This window comes from Prionailurus bengalensis, chromosome B1 (genome assembly GCF_016509475.1).
Source record: "Prionailurus bengalensis isolate Pbe53 chromosome B1, Fcat_Pben_1.1_paternal_pri, whole genome shotgun sequence".
Classification (NCBI taxonomy): domain Eukaryota; kingdom Metazoa; phylum Chordata; class Mammalia; order Carnivora; family Felidae; genus Prionailurus; species Prionailurus bengalensis.
The window spans coordinates 101573051-101596427 of record NC_057344.1 but is presented as its reverse complement, the minus strand read 5'-3'; the positions used below and the strand labels follow the sequence as shown (position 1 = coordinate 101596427).

General features: G+C 39.1%; 1 protein-coding gene across 1 annotated transcript in view; it reads left to right on the top strand.

The window, feature by feature from the left end:
• Positions 1 to 21712, top strand: part of SPATA5 (spermatogenesis associated 5) — a 378688-nt gene extending 356976 nt beyond the window's left edge. Inside the window, exon 16 of the mRNA XM_043568934.1 lies at positions 18456 to 21712. Within this exon, the coding sequence (XP_043424869.1) occupies positions 18456 to 18632 (177 nt within the window). The 3' untranslated portion in view covers positions 18633 to 21712. The remainder of the gene's footprint in view (positions 1 to 18455) is intronic.
• Positions 21713 to 23377: the final 1665 nt, after the last annotated feature.

Here is a 23377-nt window from a genome sequence, read left to right as displayed (position 1 = left end):
GTCAGTAGAGAGTCAAAAGTCTCATTTGAGTGGGTGTAAGTGAGAATTGGGAGGAGAGGAACTGGAGAACAACATATAAAGCCAGCTCTTCCAAGGACTTTTACTGGTGGCAGATTGAAGCAGGTATGGAGACAAGGGAGGGATTATGCTTTTAAGACGAGTAATTGCAACATATTTTTGTGCAATTATATATGGGGAGCAATTACAGCAGCAAATCTTGACTTAGGAAAGAGAGAATGGAATCTAGTGCATAAATGGAAGGACTGCTCTTGACAATCAAGATAGTTCATCCACTGAAACAGGAAGGAAAAGTAAGTGTGCAAGCACAAGTAAATGGACTAGGGTGGGTTGAGTGGTGGTAACATATTGAAAGTTCGTTTCTGACATGTAAACAAAGTTCATTTGCAGTGTTTGAATAAAATCTACAATATCCCTGTCATATGTTCATTTATTCACTATCTCTAGAGCTATCTCCAAATTTGGCTAGCTTATAAATTATTCATATATTTTCCCCCCCTTTTACTGAGCAAAAACTTGTCTTCTACAGCACTGATCCTACTAATGCTTTCTAGAGTCTCACAGGGGTGACAGCTTCAGTCCTTCTCCAGGAGTCTTTTGAGTACTAGAGGGTTTCCCTGATTTCTCACTGCTGACCTCATTCATTCTGGCTACCTACCTAATCCTTGGTGTTTCTTTTGGCATGTGATATAAACCCCTCTCGCATCTATTCTCTCTCCTGAGAGGAGTCAGGCTTATTTTATCAGTTTCATTTGTTAATCAGGACTCATTTGTCCTGGACTTTAGGGTCTTTTTTCTCCTATGCTTGTTTTTTTCCTACATATTCAGTGTTTCTATTTATACCCAACTAGCATGCCAGCAAGATTTTTATCTGATATGTTTATCCCCCAGACAAAGCGTAGCTATTAAAGAATCACCTCCAATCCAACCTTTATCCACTAGTTAGGCCCTTGTGATAGGATTGTCAGTTCTAAGTTTTCACATGACTCCACGTAAATCAGAAGAATTTGGTCAGATTAAATGGTACGGGGCAAAGAGAAAAGAATATATTACCAATGGATTTAAGCCTGGATGATTTGGAGAATGATGTATCTATCCCTGAAAATGAGTTGGTGAGGCAGGCAGTTTTCAGATCAAGGTGATACATCTGGTGTTGAATACCTTGGGTTGTAGGTCCCTAGAGAGAGGCCTGAGCTGAAGATGAATATTTCAAAGATATTTGCATAGGAGTGATAATTGAAGACATGAGAGGAGATTCATTTTTCAAGAAGTGACAGGTAAAAAACTAGAAACCAAAGGCCAAGAATAATGTATCTGTATTGGAAATGTCTATGGCGTGTAAGCATGTGATCTTCTGAGAATTGGAAGCTAGTCCTAGAACATTATCATGTACATGAAAAACTGATGTAGGAGAACCACACTGGTTTGAATCACCAGGATAAAGAAGAGTCCCGATTTTCCTGTTATCACTTCCCTAAGTCCATGATGCTGCCGTATCTGAGCTGACCTTAATCCCATTAGTATCCCCATTAGCACTACTGCTGCCTTTACCATTACAGCAGCCTACTAGTCCCAGTAGTGGTAACCAGGAGGTAGTGACTGAGTGTGAGCTTCAATAGCCAAGCTTTGGAGAAAAGGCAGGCAGGTTCTGTAGCATGATGCCACTTGGAGATGTGGAGAGGTTCAGCGGTGACTAGAGCTGGTAGAGGCTAGAGGTCTTCAAAGGTTGGTTGGAGCTGAGCAAAGCAGAAAATTGGAAGAACTGAGGCAAATAAAGGAGCCAGAAAATATGATTTTTAAGACTCACCTTTTTTAAATGCTCAACATCACTCATCATTAGGGAACTACAGATCAAAACCACAATGAGATACCACCTTACACCTGTCAGAATGGCTAACATTAACAACGCAGGCAACAACAGATGTTGGTGAGGATTCAAAGAAAAAGGATCTCTTTTGCACTGCTGGTGGGAATGGAAACTGGTGCAGCCACTCTGGAAAACAGTATAGAGGTTCCTCAAAAAATTAAAAACAGAACTGCCCTACAACCTAGCAGTTGCACTACTAGGCATTTATCCAAGGGATACAGGTGTGCTGTTTCAGAGGGACATATGGACCCCCATGTTTATAGCAGCACTATCGACAATAGCCAAAGTACGAAAAGAGCCCAAGTGTCTATCAACAGATGAATGGATAAAGAAGATGTGGTACATATACACAATGGAGTATTACTTGGCAATCAAAAAGAATGAAATCTTGCCATTCTCATCAATGTGGATGGAACTAGAGGTTTTATGCTAAGTGAGATTAGTCAGAGAAAGACAAATATCATATGATTTCACACATATGTGGAATGTAAGATACAAAACAGATGAACATAGGGGAAAGGAAGCAAAAATAATATAAAAACAGGGAGGGGGACAAACATAACAGACTCTTAAATACAGAGGACAAACTGAGGGTTGCTGGAGGGGTTGTGGGTGGGGAGATGGCTAAATGGGCAAGGGGCATTAAAGGAAGACACTTGTTGGGATGAGCACAGGGTGTTATACATAGGGAATAAATCACTGGATTCTACTCCTGAAATCATTATTGCACTTGGATGTAAATTAAAAAAAAAAAAAAAGACCTTTTTAAAAATTTTGAATGAGCGATGGTTGAAAAGCAAGATTCTGTAATCATATCCATGCTACAGTGAATAGGAGCATCTTAACCTGGTTCTTTGCTTTTCACTTTTGTCCTACTTGACCATTTTAGACTTTGACCAACATATAAATAAGTTTTAAAAAGGAACAAAAGACTGGAAACAACTCAAATGTACATTACTTGGGACCTGGTTGAATAAACTATGCAGTTGTAAACAATAAGAAGTGGTTTCTAGGATAAATTGTTAAGTAAAAAAAGGCAAGGCAGAGAAAAGTGTGAATAGTATGCTAACATTTAAAGAAGAGGATGGCAAGAGGAGGTAGGAAAGCTTCAGTTTTTAAATATATCCCAGCCAATAAATGGAGAAGCAATAACACGTAAGAGCACCATTTCACAATATTTAATGAAGTAAAGGACTTAGACAATCACAAGTAACTATGAAACCATAGAAAACTACTAAACCTTATGTACCCCAACATCATGTATGAAGGATTTGTTCCCAAAACATCAAGCCACTCAAGCCTCTAGATCTTATTATGAGTTTACAGGAAATACAGGAGACAGAGGAACATGTTAAATCACACCACAGAGATGCTGTCAAGAAAATAAAGAACTGTGTAGGACATATAATCTTGTTTCATCAACATAAATTGTAAGGAGAAGACGGAGAGGATTTTTTAGAAATGAGATACATCAACTGAATACAATACGTAGGTCTTATTTTGATCCCAGTTCAAACAAGAGAGCTATAGAATGCGTTTATGAATAAATGGCAGTATTGTAATACTGACTAAATATTGATAATACTAAGGAATTATTGCTACTTTAATGTGGAATAATAATGTGGGTTTTTTAAGGAAAAATCATTCTTTTAGATACATGCTGAAATATTTATGGATTAAATACTAAATATATTAAATATGCTGTGATTCTGGGATTTGCTTTAAAAACTTTAGTGCTGTGGTGAAGTGTAGGCAAAATAAGGTTGGCCATGAGTTGCTTGTTGTTAAAGCTAAGCAACAGATTAATGAGAGGTCACTGTTCGTTATTGTCTCTACTATTGTGTATATTTGCATTTTCTCTAGTTTAAAAAAAAAAAATAAAGGGAGGGAGATACTATTATCTCCCTAAATGTTTACTAAGGATTTTAGTCTCCTCTATCTCCCCCTTCTCCTCTCTTCTCAGGGGCAAGAATTGGGCAGGTTTACAAAGTATGGTGGTGCTGTCATGAAAGACACTTCCAGTCATCTTTCAGCCACTCAGCTGATATAATGAAGTCAGAGCACTGCAGGCTTCAAATGCTGTCCATTTCATTCCCCTGTTCCTTAAGCCTTGTCAACACACATTTCCAGTTACATGCATTTCCAGTTACAATTGAATTTAGGGACTGTCTCCAAATAAAATTTCCATAACTTCCAAACTAAACAGCTCCAGACTTGAACCTTGTATGTATTAGCTATTTATGGCCCTTCCCCCGTAAAAAGTTGAGTTTTTGTTTGCTTTCTTTTCTGATTTTCGTTGTGACTTCTCCAACTGATAAGAAAGAGAATGGATTTAACACAAAGATAACTTTAACCATAACCTATTCTGGAATCATCATTCAAAAGAATAGCTTTACTTTTTTCCTATAGCTTCCATAATCATTTCCAAAGAAATTGACTGGTGGCCCCTAAGGCTTTTCAACTTTATCATATTTTGGATATCTGTGGCCTGGAAATCAGTTGTACAGCTCAGAATGTTACCTGAACCCCTAATGAGCAGCATGGTCTAAGAAAACAGCAGCTAGAAACAACTGGAGCCCCCTGCAGCATGCTGAGCAGTGTTTTTTTGGAAGCATGGCCAGCTAGAAGCAAGGGAGGCCATTGCACCACTGGGCACAAGTTCCAGAGTGGCATCTTCTCACAGAACATTTAGAGGTAATATGTTGCCAAGAGAACATTTGAGAGCATTGTATAAGCAACACAAGTTTACCTGCACATAGAGAAAGAGGAAAGCCACTTTTTACATCCTCCCTTTGATTCCTTCCACCCGCCAACATACGCCTGCCTTAAATCACCTGTACTTCCAGCCCTTCCATGGATCTTCACCTCCTGCCTCCAAAAACATTACAGAATTGCCATGTCATCACAGTGTGACCACAGATACACACACACACACACACACACACACACACACACACACACATACAGTTGATTTGGTACAGGGGAATGACCTACCTCAATATGGCCCCATCATCATACCCTTCTCCCCAGCCACAGTGATTGGACCACGGTACTCAGACACTTTCCACAGGAGTTTTCATCACTGAAACTGAGAAAATGAGGACTTGGTAGTGGCTGAAGCTGTAAGATATAAAACATAAAAACCGTATTGCCATGTTTTCTACTATGTGGGGAAAACCACTCTGTAGTTAAAGAGGAATAAAACCAAATAAAGTACAGAGAGAAGCAGAGAATCCTGATAGCATTCAAGTCCCTGGTTCCAGATGGTCTGCTGTGCCCAGCCTCACTCTTGTCCTTAGGTTCTGTTAGATTCAATAATATCCTTATAATAAATTCCTCCTTTTGATTCTAATTAGGTTTCTGTCCCTAGCAGTTGAGCCCTAATATACAGCAGATGTCACAGCTGATTGCACCTATTTCCAGACACAAGAGAAGCTGAGGCAGAATTCAGTCCACCTTGCTCAGAGGCATTCACAAATGTAGTGTGAAAACTACTTATGAGTCTCCTTTGATTAAAGTTAGCCTGGTCGCATTTGTTACGGCAATTAAAGAATACATAGCCTTAAAAGTCTTTTCAGTACTTGGGTTTCTTCTTAAAGTAAATAAATCAAAAGTGTTCATTAAAAGATTGATATAAAAATTTAATAATTCTGAGGTTAACCTAAAAACTTAGCCTAATCTTCCATGGGAACATTTGTGTATGTGTGTGTGGTTTTAAATTCCACAAATATTACTAAAATGAGCAGCCGGCAGAAAGATGTTTTAAAATATTCTGTTTCAGCATGTAAAATCTCGTTTTATTACAGAATTCTTTTGTTAAAGGCACAGACAGCTATGCTGGGTTACTGCCAGAGTGATGGGATTTTAACAGTTCGGTTAATTTTAAAAGATTTGCAAATGCTGGGTTTCAGAACTACATGGTAAAATGTACTGTGCACTTTAAAAACTGCTTAAACTCATGCCACATCTTGTGAACTTACATTGCATCTGCAAATGAGTGTGCACGTGTATGCACGTGTGTGTGTAAACACAATTGTCTACCTTCATATGTATGTATGTATATGTTTATTTCAAAGAGAACAGAGCTGGGGGGAGAGAGCAAGATGGACCTGTAAAATAATTCAGAATTTCCCTTGGCTTTCCCATTCTTTAGTGTAACTATGGAATGAGTACAAAGGATATCTTGAACACACTGTTGCAAAGGTGATATGGGTTTATTTCCAGTTAGATACCAGCATGCTAAAATGGAGGTGCTTGTTCCCAGGGTGTACCCTATCTAAAATCTAGTGATTAGATCTACAAATGAAAAAGTACACCCTTAAGAGGAAAGTCTTGACACTTGCTTCAATTTTCTCCATTTTATAACATTATAGAGTGCTTTTATGTGTATGTTTTTTACCATTTATAATAGAAAATACATTAAGGTTGCAAAATAGCTTCCACTGTATCATAATCCCCTTGTGTTCAGTTGACTCATCTCTGTGAAAAAGAAAAATTCTTTTCATGAGAAATGTCTGTCAGTCTCTTTCCAATGATATATTTTTTTGATGGTTAGGAATCTGAGCAAAGTTTGCCTAGTATAAAACAATTAGGTAAAAGTATGGATACAGTCTTGAAATATATTAAATATACATACTCAAATTCACTCAATTTTATGTCTTTAGATTTTAAGAACTTAATGAATAATTTGTGCTTTAAAAATTCACCATTAGCTCTTCAATGTACTAACTGCCACATTTCTGATAACCAAGCCAATCCCACTAAGTGATAATTTAAGGCACCTTTTAAATTAAATTTTTAATGATTTTTTTATTATCAATAAGTAGTTTCATCTACCTTGCTTTCCCACAACACCTTCTACATCTGTTGATTGCTCTAATGGCCTTTCTCATAGTTTTTAGTTTAGTCTTTACAACTGGACATTTTTAAGTCTTTATTTAGGAAACTTTCTGGCTTTTTCATTGCTGAACTTGACATAAACCTTGTTCTCTCATAAGCAGTTTTGCAAAGGAGTTAAGAAGGAATGGTTAGATTCCATAATCCATTAAGAATGGACTTAAGGTCAGAAGAGAAACATGTGTTTTAGTTAGTCTTCATAAACCAAATTATCTTTATTCCCCACCTTGACTTGGACTATGAGTAACTAATGAAAATGATTGTCCTGTGTGGCTTTTACAGGTACTTGTAACTTCTTCTAAGTTGTATCACATACATAATGATTTTAGTATCAAAACGTAAGAGCTGTATCTCATGTGTCTTTCAAATCAATAAACACAAAGATTTTCCTTTTTTCCCTTTTTAATGGAAATGCAGTATAAGACAATAAGCCGTATAATTTTGCAGGTAAGAAAACAACCCCATCAGTTTCTAAATACCCAATGTGTACTGTTATTACCAAACATCAAAGTCTACATTAGGTATTTAAGTCTGAAAATTCACTTATGGGCTAACTAAAATTGCACATAGTTAATATATGTCACTTGTAAATCCTAATCTTATCTTGGATACTTAGGTTTTTAATTCCTTAACTAGTGTGCTTAAATTTTCAGTCTTTGTGTATTACCTTAGCTTTTTTTTTTAATAAATGAAATACGATATTGGTCTTTAGGTTCCTCTTCATGTCAATAAAGACCTAAGTAAGTTATACCTGGTGGCAGCTGTTGAATGTTTATAAGGTACAAGAGGAAGGTCTAAGAAAGCAAAAACTACTTTCCCGTTACAGGGATTAACTCCACATTGTAACTCCTGTACTCCTCAACTGTGATAATTCTAGCCAAATTACATTCTTACAATAATAAGATAGCTATTATTATGAAGCATTCATAGGATTTTAAAAGATTTGAAATATAGTAACTATAGCACAGTGGTTCTTAACCCTTTTTGGATAATGGTTTCTTTTTTAGAATATGATGAACACTTTGAACCATCTTTCTAGAAAAAAAAAGAAAAAATATATATGTATATGTAAGTTTTTAAGGGTTTCAATATATTCTTAGATCCATTTGGATATCCATAGACCCTAGGTTAAAAATCTTTATTATATGGCCAATAAGCACACAAAACTGGTAAAGTTTTTACATATAATATGATGTGCATAAAGTATAAGATAAGTAATTGTAAGTAATCTTTTCACTCCCTGTCATGTGCTGATGGTATGCTTAGTGTTTGCTCACCAGGACCTATCTTCAGAAGCCCCCTAGCTAGCTACAAATTGTCAAGTCATTTTTTTTCTGTTTAACACAGATAGCCATTAAACAGCATGCCATACTCTATAAAATGATTTTAGAGATGCCATGCAAGGCTGCTGATCGGCTGGACCAGCATGCAGCCGCCCAGAGAATGGAAAAAGAGAAAGGAGCTCACTATAGATTAAAACTGAGCATTAGGGTGGGTGAAATGGGTGAAGGTGGCCAAAAGGTACAAACTTCCAGTTATGAAATAAGTCTTGGAGATGTAATGTACAGCATAGTGACTATAGTTAATAATCGTGTGTTGTGTATTTGAAAATCACTAAGAGAGTAGATCTTAAAAGTTCTCATCACACACACAAAAAAGTGTGTAACTATGTGGTGATGATAGATGTTACACTGTGGTGATCATTTCATAATATATATATATACTGAATCATGTTGTATATCTGAAAGTAATATAATGTCCTATTCCATCATTGCTCAAAAAAAAAAAAAATGGCTGTAAAGGGGGAAAACGATCTAACTCCCAAATACTCTACTCTGTGAGAGCTCAAAGATCCTGAGCTGAACAAAATGCAAAAAAAGCTACCCAGGGCATCTGTGACGCTACAGAGTTTCAGAGGAAACATTTTTGTGTGTGTGTTAGTAGGGCAAGATGTGGGGACTGGCTGTGAAGATGGCTGACAGGAGAGAAAACATGTGGTGTGGTTTAACACCACTGCCTACACCTTCTCCCTACCCATCCCCAAAGCCACCACCTCCCTATCTCCCACAACACTGGCAGAGAGGATCAAACCCTCCAGACTTAGAGGAGAGGCTTATAGCAAGCTGACCTTTCCTGGGTCTCCTCTCCCAAAAACATTCCTTGTCCTGCTCTTCTCTCCTCTTTGCCTGGAGCCAACCTCAAGGTCTCCCATTTATGGATGCTTTTACCCAAGAACTGGTACCTTTTCCAGCTTTCTGGCCATAGCTTGGTCGGCAGTCTTACAAGATTCACAAGTACACACCTCCACTTAGGATGAATCATTGTTCCCAAGACGTTTTTACCTTTTTAATGCATAGTAGACAATTATCTTGGCTGCAGTTGTCACAGCAAGAGGTGTGTGTGTGTGTATGTGTGTGTGTGTGTGTGTGTGTGTGTGTGTGTGTGTGTGTGGTTAAGGCAAAAACTAATTTATATCACTGTTCAGAGATGACCTCAGCAGGAGACCTTTTTGCAGACTCCCAAAGGTCAAGGGACATGCTAACCTGTTAGTTGGGGAGTAGAGCAGAGCAAAGGCTGGAGACCCTTTATGGGACTTCAAGTCTAGTGAGGGAGATAGACATTTACCACAGATAACTCTATATGCTTCCTGGAAACTGTGATATGATAGAATAGTTCAAGTTGCTACCAGACCATTAAACAAGTGATCCTGAAGCAATCAGACCTGGGAAGATAGTGAGTTTGCCTCCAGGAATGCCTCCCAATGGAAATGTTTATACTGAACTTTGAAGGGTAAATAGGTTAGCCAGTACTGTGCACATCTTGTTCCATGAAAACATTTTGTTTTCTTCACTGCTCTATTCCTGTGGGTACGTTGTACCTGGTACCGTGCAGGTGGTCAATAAAGACTTTTTGAGTAAAGGAATGAATTAGGGGCTCCCAATATCTGTTTGCCCTCTCACCCCTTCCCCTACTACATGGTTCCTGCTTTTTGCATTACCATACGAGTTGGTGTATTTTTTTTTCAAAACTAAAAATACTTTTTTTCTTATATGGTTTAATTAATGTTAGAAACATTTAAAATTCCCATAGGTACATATGGTTGTAGAAACAGTAAGAATGAAAACTCCCAAGTCTTTCTTTCCCCAGCTCTTTCCTCTGTGGAATGATAGATTTGTTTGTAAATTGTAAAAAAAAAAAAAAAAAAAGAAAACTAGGATGGGCTTCTCCGAGCAGGTGGTAATGATGAAAGGTTGCACATTTGATGTACATAAACTTAAGTGTTATGTACAGATCAGCAAAATTAAGCAACCAATGGACTCCTCCACCTTCTTTAATGTCATTAAGCTTTAGTGTGTTTTTACAGAAATTCTTTTCTTTTGACTCAGTACCAGGCATGGCATTCTAGATAGTGACTTTAACATAATCCCAGATGGATTAATTATCATAAAGCTTATTTTGCAGACAATCTAAGGAATTTAGCCCAAGGGCAATAGGCAATTCCTTAAATCCGAAGTTTGCCCCCCACGATCCTCACTTCTAGCCTCATCACATAAAAAGTTTTGGGTGAGGTGGCACTGTGAAGTTCCCTAAAGCAAGCGCGACTCTCTTCCCGTCTGAATTCCCTTCTCGGGCCCTGTTTTACGCCGTGAGCTGCTTTCTTGGCAGTTTGGGGCGCCCCTCGCCGTTTGTGCGTGTGACAGCCTGACTTCCATCTGCTGCTCTGCGGCCAGGAGCCTGCTGCGCTCCCTTCAGTCACATCTTTCATGCCCGGCCATTCAGCCACCTTTCAGCACGTCTCAATGGGCCGGGGAGAATGGGCCCTCGGCATCCACATGAGCACATAATCTCCCAGGTAGCCTCCTCCTTGAAGCACCTCCAGTGCACGCTGTTCGCAAACAGCAGGACACCACTCTCTACTGGGCTCCTAATCCCTCCGACACACAGGGGAAGGAGGTCGCCGGGCTGTGAAAGAGAAAAGAAAGGCGAGGGGGCGGGAGGGCGGGAGCGCACACATTGTCAGCCCGCGGCCGCCAGCGGCTGCGCCACAATCAGCGCCAGCTGCAGCCCAATTAAGCTCAACAGGTCACAGGTGTTCCAGACAGAAGATGCTTTTAACAAAACCACTTTCTTGAAAATACCTAAGACTTTTTAAAGCACTGCAGCCCATTTCTTTTGGTGGATTCTTTAAAGCTATTTAGTACACTTGAAATACAAAGAAGCTGAAAAGCACATTTAGGCCTCGCTGGAAGGCGCCCTTTCTTCTTGCCAAACAGCAGGAGCAGCAGCGCGGCCGCCGCAGGGCCCGGGGAACACCGCTCTGCCTCTGCGTGGATTCTGTGCAGCTGCCCGGGCCCGGGCTGGGGCGGCTCTCTTCTCCGGTTCCATCCCTGCGGATACTCTGCCGCGTACCGTGCCGTTCACCTGCTCGTGCTAGAAACTGCCCCCTGGCTGTATCCCTGTACTCATACCCTGCAGTCCCTAGGCTGCCGCGGCCGGTTCCCTAAGAACTTTGAAGCAGCACTGCCAGGGACTGATTAAACTAGGTACACGAGGTCAGCTCTCCAGAGCCGCGGTTCTCACCGTCCGAGGACACCGTATGAATAAGCCTCCTCTTCCGGCACGTTTAAAATTCCCGACTTTTTCTCCACAGATCTGAGGCCTTCCTTTGCCTGCAGAGTGGGGTGATGGGAGCCAAACAGAACGTCAGCTGTGTTACCCTCCCGCCTCTCTTGGAGGACACATAATCTCTGCGAGGTCGTTAGGAACTTGGTGACGGTCAAGTTAGCATTTCAACCTGCCGGTTGGAAGTGCGCAAGCAGTTCTTAGCTCCCCCATTAGGCCTACTTGGGGCAGCATCCCTTTTTCCCAACCTTACATGCCACTCATGGGGATGTGTTCCTGATGTCCTTCTCATAATCTGGTTACAGCCAACAGAAAAGGGCACATACTACCCAGGCCTTATTTGGAAGTCGAAGCAATTGTACGTAAATTAATGTTGGGTTCTAATCTGTCAGTGCCCAGGAAAGAAGGTGGTGCTCCTGTTAAACTGGAAAGAACACAGGCAGGGCTATAGCACAGGATACCCAAAGTACCGCCCAGCATTTTCAGGTTTTTCTACCCAATGACTAGGTTTTGGTAAAGTCTTTGCCTTGATTATTTGTCACATCATTTTTTTTTAACTACTGCCTGCTTAGAAACCGTGTGGGTTTTCATTTTCGCAGTACCCCTGTTTCTCTTTTACTAAGCTGAGCCACCTGTTTAAACTCTTCTTGTCTCGTGCATTGGGGGAAAGAACCCTAGGCTGTGTATAAGAGGTTTCATTTTTTTTCCACAGTGAAGTAAGACATTGTTCTTATTCTTCATGGCATTCAGAATTCTGCACAATTGCCTCTTTTGCCCTTTTGCATTTAAAAGTGAGGTAATTAGATTTCCCAAGGTTCAATGGTCAAGAGCCTTCTCCTCCTGGGAAGTTGCTTCCCCACACCCTCCCGAGTGGAGTTGTCTCACGTAATCCAGTTATTGCTGTTTTGTTCTTCTAAAGGCACTGCTTTTTCAGAAGGCAAATATAGCATAAAAATTCATACTCATGTGTCCTCTTTCATTGCTGAGTTACTTTTTCCCTGCATTTGAAAATGATTACTATTTTCCTCAGTGACTTTGTTTTGAGGATTTCTAAATATTTTCACTAAAAATTCTTTCCTTTCCTACCTGTCGGGAGCTCATTTCAGATACACCTTAATAGAGAGTTCCTGCTTTTTATGTTGTCTTTAAGGTATCTGTTGGCTCTATTACTATTGTAGAATACATGAAAAGAGAATTTGTGGCATGTTGGCACCAAAGAAATGGGTGTCATGGCCACCGAAACAACGTGTCTTAGTTTAGCTCTGACAATGAAATCTTAGGCCCACTCTGCTTGTCTTTTGTCTCATTTTCTCATTTTCCCAAACAAATAATACTTTCACTTTTGCAGCAAGGCACATATACATCTTAAAAGTTTGGGAATAAATTTTTTAGTCAAAACTGAAAAAAGAACACAGACTTCAGACACTCAGTTTTACAGAGCCAGCCAAAACAGTGTTGCTTTTCCAGCCTAATGGCGAAAGCAACCTTACTGGTAGTTGGCTAATAATTCATTTAAATGATCTAGTCTGCAGCCTATGGGGGAAGAGAAGGACATGGTGAAGGGATTAGGGGAAAGCTTCCAAAATCCTTTTTGCCAAAGATATTAATGCATTCGAGTGCCAAGAGTTTTCTTTCTAAACGGGTTGGTTTCACATTCCAGACAGTCTGTGATTCAAATTCATCTATTCATCTACACATCTTCTCATGAGGTTCTTCTGTAGCCTCATGGAAGAAATTCAGCTGAATTCCCCCATCACTGAACAGTCCCAGATTCCATGTGGTTTTGAATGCGATGCCAGGAGAATGATGAGTTGTGTGGTCCCTGTATACACTGTATAAACTGTATACATATATATACATATATATATATATACACACACACACATACACTGTATACATATATATGTGTATATATATATATATACACTGTATACATATATATATGTGTGTATATATATACACACTGTATACATATATATGTATGTGTATATATATATATATATATATATATATATACACACACACACACACACACAGTGTATACAGTGTATACAGGGACCACACAACTCATCATTCTCCTGGCATCCATATATATATATATATATATATATATATATATATACACATATATATGTATATATATATATATATGCATACTTATACTTATCTCATTAGGTTTTCTTACAAACTTTAGAGATAGTAATGAGAAAACTCCCACTTGAAGTTAAAAGCCCTTGTCAGTTTCTGTAGTATCCAATCCCAAATAAAGAGAGATGTATTGGCAAATTTAATCTAAAAAAGACCTCACTCTTTCAGAGTTTAATACAGAAAAGAAAATCCATCAACAGTTGATTGATACCAGGTTATTTTCATCAAATGGGACAAAAGATCACCATTTGCACAATTTTGGGGTTCTCCCCCCCCACCACCAAAGCTTCCATTTCAGTCCCCAAACCTAATATAAATTACTGCATTATTAGTAAATTTTCAGGCATGTTTCTTCATTACAGCACAGTTTTTCCCATGACAACACAGCAAAAACGTTCCCGTCCCTATGTAACAAATTTTGATACCTCAGGAAGCTTCCCTCAAAATAACACAGACATACTTGTATTCTTGATAAAATTTCTAATTTCTATTACTTCTAAGGAAGGAACTAGATTTAAAGTAGGTCCCCAGACTAAAACATTGCTTAAGACAACATATATCACAGTGTTAAACAATTTTTGTTACTAATGTAACTGACAAAGTACAACTGACAAAAGTGTAGGTTATATGAAACATAGATTAAAATATTATAGGATATAGACCAAATATGAAAAAGATACATATAATGTGTACTTTTTGGAAACTTTGTTTATAGTTAAGGAACTATTCAGTTCGATTCAACAAATATGCATTGGCCATTTGTATCTCCAGAACCCAAATGTGTGCTGTGGCTGCTGCATTTTGACCCCATTAAACAGACTGGTCCTTCTCCAGTATCTTTTTTCTCCCTTGCCCTCTTTTCTCCATTCTGGAATAGGAGAGAGCAAAAGAAAAAAAAAAAGGCTATGAAATAGGCAAAAGCCATATTGTGTCCTTATTGAATTGTTTTGTACTGGTTAACACCTTCGAGAACGTTTGCTGAAGATCACCAGTAATTCAAGAGATAGCCACTTATAGGTGTTCTGCCAAAACCAGGGCAATTCTGTGTATTGTGGGAAACAGAATATATGTACTGTTACCTAAAACTTGATCACGAAATACTTGTTCCTCTGAAAAGACATTAATATGGCAGGGCAAATGCTGGCAGGGGCCCTGAGAGCAAGCTGCACTTTTCTTGGGAAGTATGGTATCTTTGGAACTCATGCTAAAGTAAGTGACCCCAGAGCAAATAGAAACCACCCATCATGAAATGAGCCTCCTAAGAATACTTCCATTTTCACACCTACCTTTCTATTTGGGTTAAGAGAGAATCAATAATCCAATTAATGCTTTCATTTTGGAATTTCTAAGAAGCTCTTTCATGAGGAAGAAATAAAAACAAAGGAACCTTTAGGAGTTATTCTCTATCAGCTGCTTGTGCATCAGCTGCTTGTGAATTGGGTTTAGAGATTTAGAGACGACTGCCATTGACTAGCCTTCACTGTCATTATGGCCCACATGACTTCTGAAAACTATCATTGTTATTTTTAGTGACATTTTGATGACAGAACTTCTCTCTCTCTCTCTCTCTCTCTTTAAATTCTTCATTTTGGCTACTGAGGCTGGAAGAGTACAATCTCTGGTCTCTTTCTTCCCACCTTGCTGTTTCTTTGCTCACTTTATCCCTCCTGCTCAGAATGCCCTTTTCTCCCCTATACGTATATCTAAATTCCGTCCTTCCCAGTTCGGTTTATGAAGCAGTAATTTCTCTCTTCTTTCCATACCAAAGCACTTTTCCTTTTGCCTTACTTAACAGTACCTCTAATACCATGCCACATTGGACAATTGATGTTCATTCCCTACTGGTTTGAGAGTACCAGAAGACAGATACCACATCTTGGACATCTCTGAATCCTCTACTGGGCCTCATCTAGTTGTTATACAGAGTAGTTATTCAGTGGATGTTGATTGATGAAAGAGTGACTGGTTAATGATTTATAGTGTCTTACTTCCTCTCAATTACTAGTTGTGTATTGCTAAGCAAATATGATAGCAAAATAAAAATGGTAGAAAGTATTGCCTAATTGACTGGTTCTTCAGAGCATCCCTGATAAATAATATAAAACAGGAAAACATTTATCGAAGCAAGTGTTGAATTCAGATAGTCCTTCTGCCACTCTGGAAGTGCTAACAACTGTGATCTGTCTTCTGTACAGAGGAAGACACCTTTCTATGTGGCATCTGAATACCAGGATTCAGCTGCTCTGATTCCCTTGTCATTGTCTCTCAAAGGTTCTACAGGGCATCTCTTTCTAACTCAGACATTGTTAGTGCTCTCGTCAAAACTCTGTCCAACTTTTCTATACCTCACAATTTTGTAGTTCTCCAAATTGGATGGAATTGTTAATTAAGGGTCAGGCCAGTCCTAAATATAATTAAGGGTCAGGCCAGTCCTAAATATAGTAACTCTTGAGTGTTAACATATGCTGGAGGCTCTAAGCTACAAACATCCAGCTTTCAAGTGGCTGTTACTGCTCTGACCACATCTCGCCACCAGTGCCCCCCCATCACTGTCCTGGAAGCTGCCACATAAAAGCAAAAAGCAATTTATAGCTTAGGAAAATCTATAGACAGAGATGTGAAGGAAAGAAAGTTGATCTGCAAGAGGAATTGCTCAGGGTTGCTGACCCTAAGGACAGCCTTCAAGGCCTCAGTGACCTGTCACTTCCCATTACCTACATTTCTCTACCATGCCTTGTTAGGCTATCTGAGATTCCGATGATTAGAGGAGTATAACCATTTCTTCTCCCAGTTTGATTACTGTATATTGAGAGAGGAAGCCTACTAGACTGTTAGTTCTCTTTCTCAGATGTACCAGCAGTGTGAGCTACTCACTATCTGGCCATGTGAACCAAATTCCAGGAACTTGGAGAGGTTCCAGACAGCCTTGTGGTCACCTCTCCCTTTCCTCCACCCAACCTCCCTACCCCCTCCCCCCCACCAGCTTACTGCGTTTATCTGGCCACTCTGTTTGCCATGCTCCCATCAGATATTGTACACTATTAGTGGGATCCCTGAATTATACAATATCGAGGGGCGGGGCGGGGAGTGTTCACATAGCAATTAATTAGTACTGCCATTAGCATTGTCTAGCACATGGGGTAGGTACTCAGTAAATGTCTGTAGCCATTATGTACTGGATCCAGTATTCTCTGAGGTAAGTCTCAGTTATGAAGTGTGCAAGACATGGCACTGGTGACTTCTGTACTCCACTTAGCATGGGAAAGGACCCACATGATGGAAACATTCCCTGTACTGTCTCAGACGAAGAGCTAGAAGTCCACCAGCCAGTAGGAAATTCAGGCCTTTCTGCCTCTCCCACTGATTCTTCAAACTTTTCAGCCTTGCAGCTATTGCTTCAAATTCTTGCAGGTAACAGAAGTGCTGCTGAGATGGAGGGAAGGAAGGAGTTGAGGCTTTTCTCCACTTTGTTCCTTTTTCCTCCCTTCGTGGAGGTCCTCAAGGTCCCTTTGGAACAGAGTGGAACCATTGGATAGCCAGTTTACCATGCTAGGCATTTCATGTGCTTTTACTGTGCTTATTAATTATTATATCTTGTTTTCAAAATAACTCTCTCTGCGCCAGTATATGTGATGAAGTTATTTTACTAAGCCCTGGAAGTTTTGTTTTTTTCCTTCAACAAGTTGGGAGCCACTCTTTTTGGAAAAGCATTAACATGCATAAGCACTATAGTCAACTTCAGTGCTCATTAATGAAGCCCAGAACTAATAGTTACATTGTCGTAATTTGACAAAGCCATCTAAATCTATGCAAGTTTTTTGAAAGCTCCCTAAACATGCTGCTAAATCCCCTAAAAAGCTACTAAACTGCTTTGGCAGCCATTAGCCCAGCATAAGCAGAGGAACTCTTTTCAGTAAGTGAACAAACAGAGAAAATATGCTGAATGGCTGGACAAATGTGTTTCAGCTGGCCCTTTCATTTACCGATATAAAGGTGCAGTCAGTATCAATCACTGTTTTCCCTGTTGCCCTGAAAATCACAATATCTCTTTTCATCCCACAAGCTCTTTTCACCACAGTAATGTGTCTTTAGAATGACACTGGCATCAGCCTGCTTCCGCTGTCTGAAGTCCAGAGAGCTTAAAAACACATTTCAGGATTCAAGACTTGAACCTTCCTCCCCTTCCGTTTTCCTACCGCCCACTCTGTCCTCCCTCCTTCTGCATCCATTCCACCCCCTCCCCAGATTCTTTTCAATTCTTGCAGCTTTCCTCACTGAGTAAACAAAATTCACTTCTCTGTTCTAAAGCAGCTCTCCAAAGTAAACTTAGAAAACTCTATCTGATATTCCCAAGATTTAAGAACTTGTTCAAGAGATGCACATAAAGAAATGCTTTTACATGTCGGTAATACATCAAAGGTTGAAAGTAATGTGGAAATTCTATGCCATGACAAGGTGCGCTGATGCGCAGGACTTCACTGTATATCGGAGTAGCTCCCTCCTCTGCCCTCACCCCCTTACCACTTGGTACTTACCTGCCCCCACCACACATACACACTCATCTTTTGTCATCTTGTATTAGAAGTATGTGCCTGTGTGTCTGTTCCACCTTTTATCAGTTGTGGGCTTCTTAAGAACGAATGCCATATCTTATATATCTTTTTGCTGCTCCTGATTCTGAGTACTTACTACATGGTTTTGGAATGAAGATGACTACTTTTTGTCCTTTTGAAAACTGAAGTGGAATAACCATGAAGATAAATGTTGGCACGGGTGCTTATAGTTGAAGCAGTTACCACGGATGAATATTTGAAATATATTCAGTTGAATCCATTGAAATATTGATTGTCTTTTCTCTCCCCTTTTTTGTTTTGTATGTTTGTTTTTGTATGTTTTGCTTCAGATTATAGCTGTCTGTAGAGAGGCGGCTCTTCTGGCTCTGGAAGAAGACATTCAAGCCAACCACATTATGAGAAGACATTTTACTCAAGCCTTGAGCACTGTGACACCCAGAATTCCTAAATCATTGAGACGTTTCTATGAAGAGTATCAGGAGAAGAGCGGGCTACATACACTCTGAGAAAGTATGCATGTTCAGTATGCTAAAAATGCTTTCTAGAGAAAACTTGTTTCTTTTTAAAATTTTGTCTTGAGAGTGTCCCAAAAAAACCTCTCATAAGCAAAATGTCTGAAACTGAGAGGCTTCAGTGTTTAAAGACATTTTAAATCATATGGATACAATGAGAATGTCCATGAAAATCTTTGGACACAACTTTAAGTCAGTTTTATCTGGAAATGTGTGCTGTTTTAAAGAGCAAACTTCAGCTTTTTCATTTTTGACCTAGTTTATTCATCTCATGAAATGCTTTCCTCACTCCAGAATCTGTTTCACTGCATTACTAAATGCCCAGCCTGTGAGCCTCAGTTTTATACAAGAACATAGAAAATGCATGTGGTTGGGCACCTAAGTGGTTCAGTCATTTAAGTGTCCATCTCTTGATTTTAGCCCACAGTTTGTGAGTTCAAGTCCCACATAGGGCTCTGCACTGCCAGCGTGGAGCCTGCTTGGGATTCATTCTCCCTCTCTCTCTCTCTCTCTCTCCCTCCCTCTCTCTCTTTCTCTCACTCTCCCCCCACCACTTGCTCCTCTCTCTAAATAAATAAGTAAAAGAAAATGCGTGTGGATTAATCCATAGTGAGAAATATTTACAGACCATTATTTTTAAAGGCTAGCCAGTGGAATAGACAAATGCACAAACCAAACGTTTGTGGCCTGTTTCTAGATATGTATTTGTTTTCATTATAATTCACACCTACATGTTTGCTTTGGCCTTCTTAATCATTACTTATGGCAATAAAAAAAGAGAGAGAGAGAGAATTGAGAGTTATTTCATGTAATCCCCCTTGCCAAGTTTAAAAAATTGGAAACATAGGGGCGCCTGGGTGTCTCAGTCGGTTAAGTGTCTGACTTCGGCTCAGATCGTGATCTCACGGTTCGTGATTTTGAACCCCATGTCAGGCTGTGTGCTGACAGCTCAGAACCTGGAACCTGCTTCAGATTCTGTGTCTACCTTTCTCTCTACCCCTCCCCCACTTGTGCTCTGTCTCTGTCTCTGTCTCTCTCTCTCTCTCTCAAAAATAAACAAACATTAAAAAAAAATTTTTTTAATTGGAAACATAAGCCCAGTTCAGGCCTAGAGCAATAGACTTGTTTTGTTTTGTTTCATAAGATACTATAAATAAATTGTATGCTCATGTTTTGAGTTGCACACATTTTCAGGTTACCAATAAACTTTTTCATTTCAAAGATAAACCAAATTAATTGTACTATTAGTCATATTTTCTTTTGTTGCATTTTAAATATATCTATTTTTGCTCTTAATTCTTTATCTTTGGAATTTCTTGACACTTTAATATTCTATAAATATCTTTGAAAAACTGTCGGAAATCGATTCCCTGACTTCCAGTTCAGAAACTGGCAATGGAAAGAATGTGCCCTAGATCTTTGAAAATTTCCAGAAAGACAAGTCAGGCAAGAAATACCTGATTATCAAAATAATGGGACTATACAGTTTTGTGGTGGTAGATATTCTGAAGTCATGTCTCAACTGTCTTATCCTTTGACTATCAAAAATAGATTTGCAAGGCGTTTTTTTCCCAGACTACATTGGTTTATTAGTATACACACGAAATCACCAGGGGACAAAGAATATTACTACTATTTAGAGCTCTGTTGTCAAATAGACACTAGTCACATATGACTATTTAAATTTAAATTTTAATGAATTAAAATTAAATAATATTAAAAATTTAGTTCACCAGACACGTTAACCATATTTCAGGTGTTCAGTAGTCATGTGTGGTAAATGTCTGCCATGTGGACAGAATAAATTGTAGACCACTTCCTTCACTCAGAACATTCTGTTGGTTTCTGCTGATTTAGAATAGAAGGCTTACTCAATGAAATAAATAGGACCTCGAAATTACTTTTATGGTTCCCATTTTCCCTTCAGTTATTAGAGGACCATAACTTCTTCCCTCTAAGTGCCAAGGGCGCAAAATAAATAAAAGAAGGCCTAAACAGAAAAAATTTTAAATTCTTGTTGCCAATAAAATAAAAATCAGAACAGCAAGCTTCACCTGACACGGGCTTTCAAGCTGGAAGCTGGGTGGTGGGGTGGTGGGGAGGAAGGTGGTGATCTCAACAAGGAGTTCACATGTTAATGGCCACTTAGACCCTTCAACCCATGTGACATACAAAGTTATAACTGAGCCTCATATAGAATGCCCAGGTCATTAAAGACCAACACCTTCAGTGTAAGGGCAGACTAGAAAAGAAATTCTTCTGCTGGCAAGAGAGGTCACAGGGAGCCCTCTTGACTTAAGTCTGTGCTTTGGATTAAACAAAAAGGCTCCTCTGAGAATTCTGACTACAAGCTTACCTGACCACAGGTTCCAGGCTTGAATTCGTACCACCTTTGTGATACGGAAACTTGACACCTAAAAATTAACATGAAAACATCCTTGGAGATATCCTTGGAGTGACTAACAGTTGCAGTAGTCAGAGGAACATATCCTCACCCAGGCCACAGAGGATTCCAACAGCTAAAACCCTGCTTGCAGAGTGTATAATCCCCAAGGTTGTGGATCCCTAGAGCCTCACACTCTGCTAGTAGAGCATAAATTGGTACAGCTACTTTGGAAAGCCAGCTAGCATATCTAGTAATGTTGAAGATTCTATAAATTAAGTGTTCTCTTTGGTGTATATCTCAGAGCAAGTTTTTTACAATGAGGTAACGAATAAGAAAATCATAGCACCATTATTTCTAAGGAGTACGAAACTAGAAACAATCTATCCCATCAGTCAGAGAATGGATTTCTACCCAATACCTACACATTGCTGTACTTATGGCAGTAAAAGTAATTCGAGCTACATGGAAAACAAGAATTTCAAAAAGAACATTTTGGAAGAATACTTGCAATTTTTTTTAAGTTTAAGGCATGCAAAATAATATACGTTGTTTATGGGGACATGTGTAATAAACAACTATGGAATGGAAGTGAAAAGCATCAAATACGGGGGAGGAAATTCCTCAAGGGAGAAAAGGCTAAAATGTCATATCTTAAACTGCATGATGTGAATACACGTGTTGATTGCAATACAGTCTATGCTTTTTTTATCCCTAAGTGTTTCATAATAATGCTTAAGAGATGAGCCTTAAATTGGTACATTATGGTGTAAGGGCAAGATGTATCTCTAGCCGTATTCTGCATCCTAACCAACATCACAGTCCTGTCATTCCACCCAATCCTTGGACATCCAACGCAATCCACAGTGCCTACCATTCCGTGTGTCTGGAAAATCAGAAGTACCAGTATGATGGAATAAAATGCAAGAAGGCCAAATTAAAAAAAAAAATCAGGCTTTCAGGACCCAAGAAACACTAGAGAAATTTGTTGGTGAGAGTTTGTGTTTAGGTGATATATGCCTTATGGCAGGGATGGGAGAAATTAAATCTGGAGTCAGACATCTGTTTCCATGACACTGATCACACAGGAGTAGGAAGTTAAGAATTTTAAAAGATTTTAGAGCATTACATCTTTAATCTATTACAAACCAGTTATTTTTTTTTTTTAATTTTTTTTTCAACGTTTATTTATTTTTGGGACAGAGAGAGACAGAGCATGAACAGGGGAGGGGCAGAGAGAGAGGGAGACACAGAATCGGAAAGAGGCTCCAGGCTCTGAGCCATCAGCCCAGAGCCCGACGCGGGGCTCGAACTCACGGACCGCGAGATCGTGACCTGGCTGAAGTCGGACGCTTAACCGACTGCGCCACCCAGGCGCCCCACCAGTTATTTTTTATATCTTTAGCTAGCTAACTACTGCGATTGAAAAGGCAAATAGTTTTTATTTGAATTTTGTGCCCTCTTAATAACAGTACCAGGAGAAAATAAGAGTCCTAGAAAAGAGCAGGTCTGGGGTCACTAATTACGATTTACCCTGGTGTCATCTGCATGAGGCTTTTACTTCTGATTCCAGAGTGTCATATGTATGGATTTAAAATAATGTGTGATCCTATTATTGGGGTTTGTTTGTGATCGAACTACACAGTATAGTTCATGGAAAATTTAAGTTCAACAAGAAAAGAAAATGTCCAGTTTCCTGTCTTAAGAAAACAAGACTTTATTGGCATCTGGTCAAAAGTTTGTTGTTGATCCAGATTCTCTTCAGGATTTCGGGATACTCACATTGACATGTTTTTTTTCAGTGTTTAGGTTTTATTTCAAATAATTAAATTAGTGTTTCTATCTAACAACAATACTTAGAAGAATGGCTTCTAGCTTTTACTCCTCTATGACCAGGAAAGTGTGTAAGCTTATTACTGACTGCCCTAACTTTGCTTGAAAAATGTTCAGTTCTGTGTTATTTCTAATGTATTAAACAGGTTTTTTAAATAATGTATAGGTTTTCCACTTTGGAAAAATAATTATTGAAGTTGTAGAAAAACCAAACTTGAGTATATGTTTAATTTATCTTGATCAGGAAAAGGCTGCAGAAAGCTGCTATTAAGGTAGAATGAAGTTATTTCACTAGCCTATTGTTACTTAAATTTCTGAACTTAAGGTCGTTAGAGTTGGTTTGTTTTGTCATGTTTCCCTGAGTTTTTCTGTTAAAGATGAGCACATACCAAAGCACCCTTTGAAATTATATATGGGTTGAATCAACAGTAATTTTCAAATATGGCCCACACAGAAATTCTTTTTTAAAAAAAAATGTTTATTTACTTTTGAGAAAGAGAGACAGAGTGTGAGCAGGGGAGGG